General features: G+C 35.4%; 1 protein-coding gene across 1 annotated transcript; it reads left to right on the plus strand.

The window, feature by feature from the left end:
* The first annotated feature begins 991 nt into the window (after window positions 1-991).
* On the plus strand, window positions 992-1,471 carry LOC107865284. The gene has a single exon (XM_016711584.1). It carries the CDS (start codon window positions 992-994, stop codon window positions 1,469-1,471), a length of 480 nt encoding a protein of 159 aa, XP_016567070.1.
* Window positions 1,472-2,763: the final 1,292 nt, after the last annotated feature.

Here is a 2,763-nt window from a genome sequence, read left to right on the forward strand (position 1 = left end):
AGTCGGGGGTGAAGTCCCAACATGACGGAGTACCCAAAAGATGGCAAGAACTTTTGGTATTAGGAGATTTAGATTTATTAGTTCACCAAATCCAAGGAGATTGGGACACTCGTGATTCGAAACTCCTACCATATAGAGGGTTTTTGCAAGATCTTGTCAACAATTTGTATCAGTGAAGTTCAAACGCATTCCCAAAGCTCATAATAAGATTGCTGATGTGTTAGCAACCTTATCTTTGATGCTTCAACATCCCAACAAAACTTATATTGACCCTTTGCATATACAGATTCATGATCAACATGCATATTGCAATGTGGTTGTGAAAGAACTTGATGGGAAGCCGTGGTTCCATGATATCAAAGAATATATTCAGACTAAAAAATATCCTATACATGCCGATGGTAATCAAAAGAGAACCATTCGACGTTTGTCAAGTGGATTTTTCCTAAGTGGAGGAATCTTGTATAAGAGGACTCCTGATTTGGGACTTCTGAGGTGTGTAGATGTTAAAGAAGCTTCAAGAATCATGACTGAAGTACATTCTGAAATTTGTGGATCACACATGAGTGGGTATGTTTTGTCAAAGAAAATACTCCGAGAAGGTTATTATTGGCTCACCATGAAGCGAGATTCTATCAATTTCGTTCATAAATGTCATGAATGCCAGGTACATGGAGACTTGATACATTCCCCTCCATCTGAGTTACATATAATGACTGCTCCATGGCCTTTTGTGGCTTGGGGAATTGATGTGATTGGACCAATTGAACCAAAAGCTTCGAATGGACATAGGTTCATCTTGGTAGCTATTGATTATTTCACGAAGTGGGTAGAAGAAATGAATTTTAAGTCAGTAACCAAGAAAGCGATGGTTGATTTTATTCACTCCAACATCATTTATCAGTCCGGCATTCCAAAGATAATAGTCACAGATAATGCTGCGAATCTCAATAGCCATCTGATGTAAGAAGTGTACCAGCAATTTAAGATTATGCATCGAAATTCAACTCCTTATCATCCAAAGGAGAATGGAGTTGTAGAAGCTGCTAATAAGAACTTAAAGAGAATACTTCGCAAGATGGTGCAGGGTTCCCGACAATGGCATAAAAAGTTACCTTTTGCTTTGTTAGGTTATCGTACTACAGTTCGGACTTCAATTGGTGCAACTCTTTACATGTTAGTATATGGAACTGAAGCAATTATACCTGCAGAGATTGAGAGTTCATCTCTTCGAGTAGTTGTGGAAGCTGAAATTGGTGATGACCAATGGGTCAAGGCTTATTTGGAGCAATTATGCTTGATTGTTGAGAAAATATTAACATCGGTATGTCATGGACAACTGTATCAGAAGAGAATAACACGAGCATATAACAAAAAGGTGTCTCACAGATATTTTGAAGTTGGTCAGTTAGTACTAAGACACATCCTACCCCATCAGATTGAAGCCAAAGGCAAATTTTCTCCTAATTGACATAGACCATTCATGGTGAAGAAAGTATTACCTAATGGCGCGTTATATCTGACTGATGTAGAAGGAAAAATGGAAGGAATACCGATCAATGCTGATGCAGTTAAAAGATATTATGTATGATATTCATGTACAATTATGTTATGTATGTTTGTACTTACATTTTTAAAGATTGAAATAATGAAGGCATTTTGTTCTACTATACGAATAATATATCAACCTTTGCTTACCCCTTTGAGCTTTAATTTTTCTTCGTACCCCTCTTTTGGAATCAAATTAAAGTCAGAAAAATGAAAAAAAAAAGTTGAAAAAAAAAAAAGAAGAAGAAGAAGAAATCAATAAAAAATTCAAAATCAAGCAAAAGAATGGTGTTGCAAGAACTAAGTTTGACCTGATTCTTGCTATGACAAGATACGTAGGCAGCGCTACTTCGGGGTTCGGTCTAACCAAAAGAAAATTCAAATTACCCAGAATGAAAGAAAACTGGGGTAAAAGTTTATTTTCTTAAAAGAATCGATTCCAAAAGTTGAATGTTTTACCCAATATTGTGTAAATTTTGAGCCTCATGTCGACCTTTCTTTCTAACCCTATCCGAAAGCCAAGTTACAACCAATGAAAGACCTTCGAATCAATCTTTGAGAATATCGAGGCTAAACATGTTATGAGTGCATGATATTTCATATTTTAGGTGTTTATTTAAAAAAAAATAATGAAAAATAAAAATGAGAGAGTCTTATTAGTGAAAACCCTTTCAGGCACTATAAGACGATTGTGAGCTGAGATAGAAATGAAAAGGAGATAGTCTCATTGGCAAAAATCCATTGAGCTGCCATTAGCTGAAGAAAGGTTGTTATCAAGAAGGAACAAGTTCAAGATTGACTTAATTTCAAGCTCAATAAGTGGACAAAAGTTGTAATGATTGGTGTGGGTAGATCTGGTTGTTTGATTCAAAATGCATGTCATAATCATCAGAATCAGTTTCCACATTGAGATAAGTTTTCTCTTTGTTTTGAAAAAGAGATGCCTATTGTCTTTTTCTTTTTGTTTTATTTTAATTTTTGATTTTTTTGTGTCCTTGTCATCAAACAAAAAACTTTTGTTGTCTTTTGAGTCAAATTTACGTCAGGTCGAGTGAGAAAGGACTCCAAACTTGCTACCAACTCCTTTAAGGGTACAAAGCAAGACAAAGGATCGATGCACAGAGATAACGTTTCAAAGTAAAAGTAAGGTACTCAAGATGATTGTGATTTGACCATTTTAAACTCGTGAAAATCTAAGGGATGTATTAGAAACTA

The sequence above is a fragment of the Capsicum annuum genome, chromosome 3 (assembly GCF_002878395.1).
Source record: "Capsicum annuum cultivar UCD-10X-F1 chromosome 3, UCD10Xv1.1, whole genome shotgun sequence".
Taxonomy (NCBI): Eukaryota; Viridiplantae; Streptophyta; class Magnoliopsida; order Solanales; family Solanaceae; genus Capsicum; species Capsicum annuum.

Bases quoted from the DNA above. Each gene is read 5' to 3' on its own strand.
- LOC107865284 (XM_016711584.1), top strand. From the start codon at position 992: ATGCATCGAAATTCAACTCCTTATCATCCAAAGGAGAATGGAGTTGTA.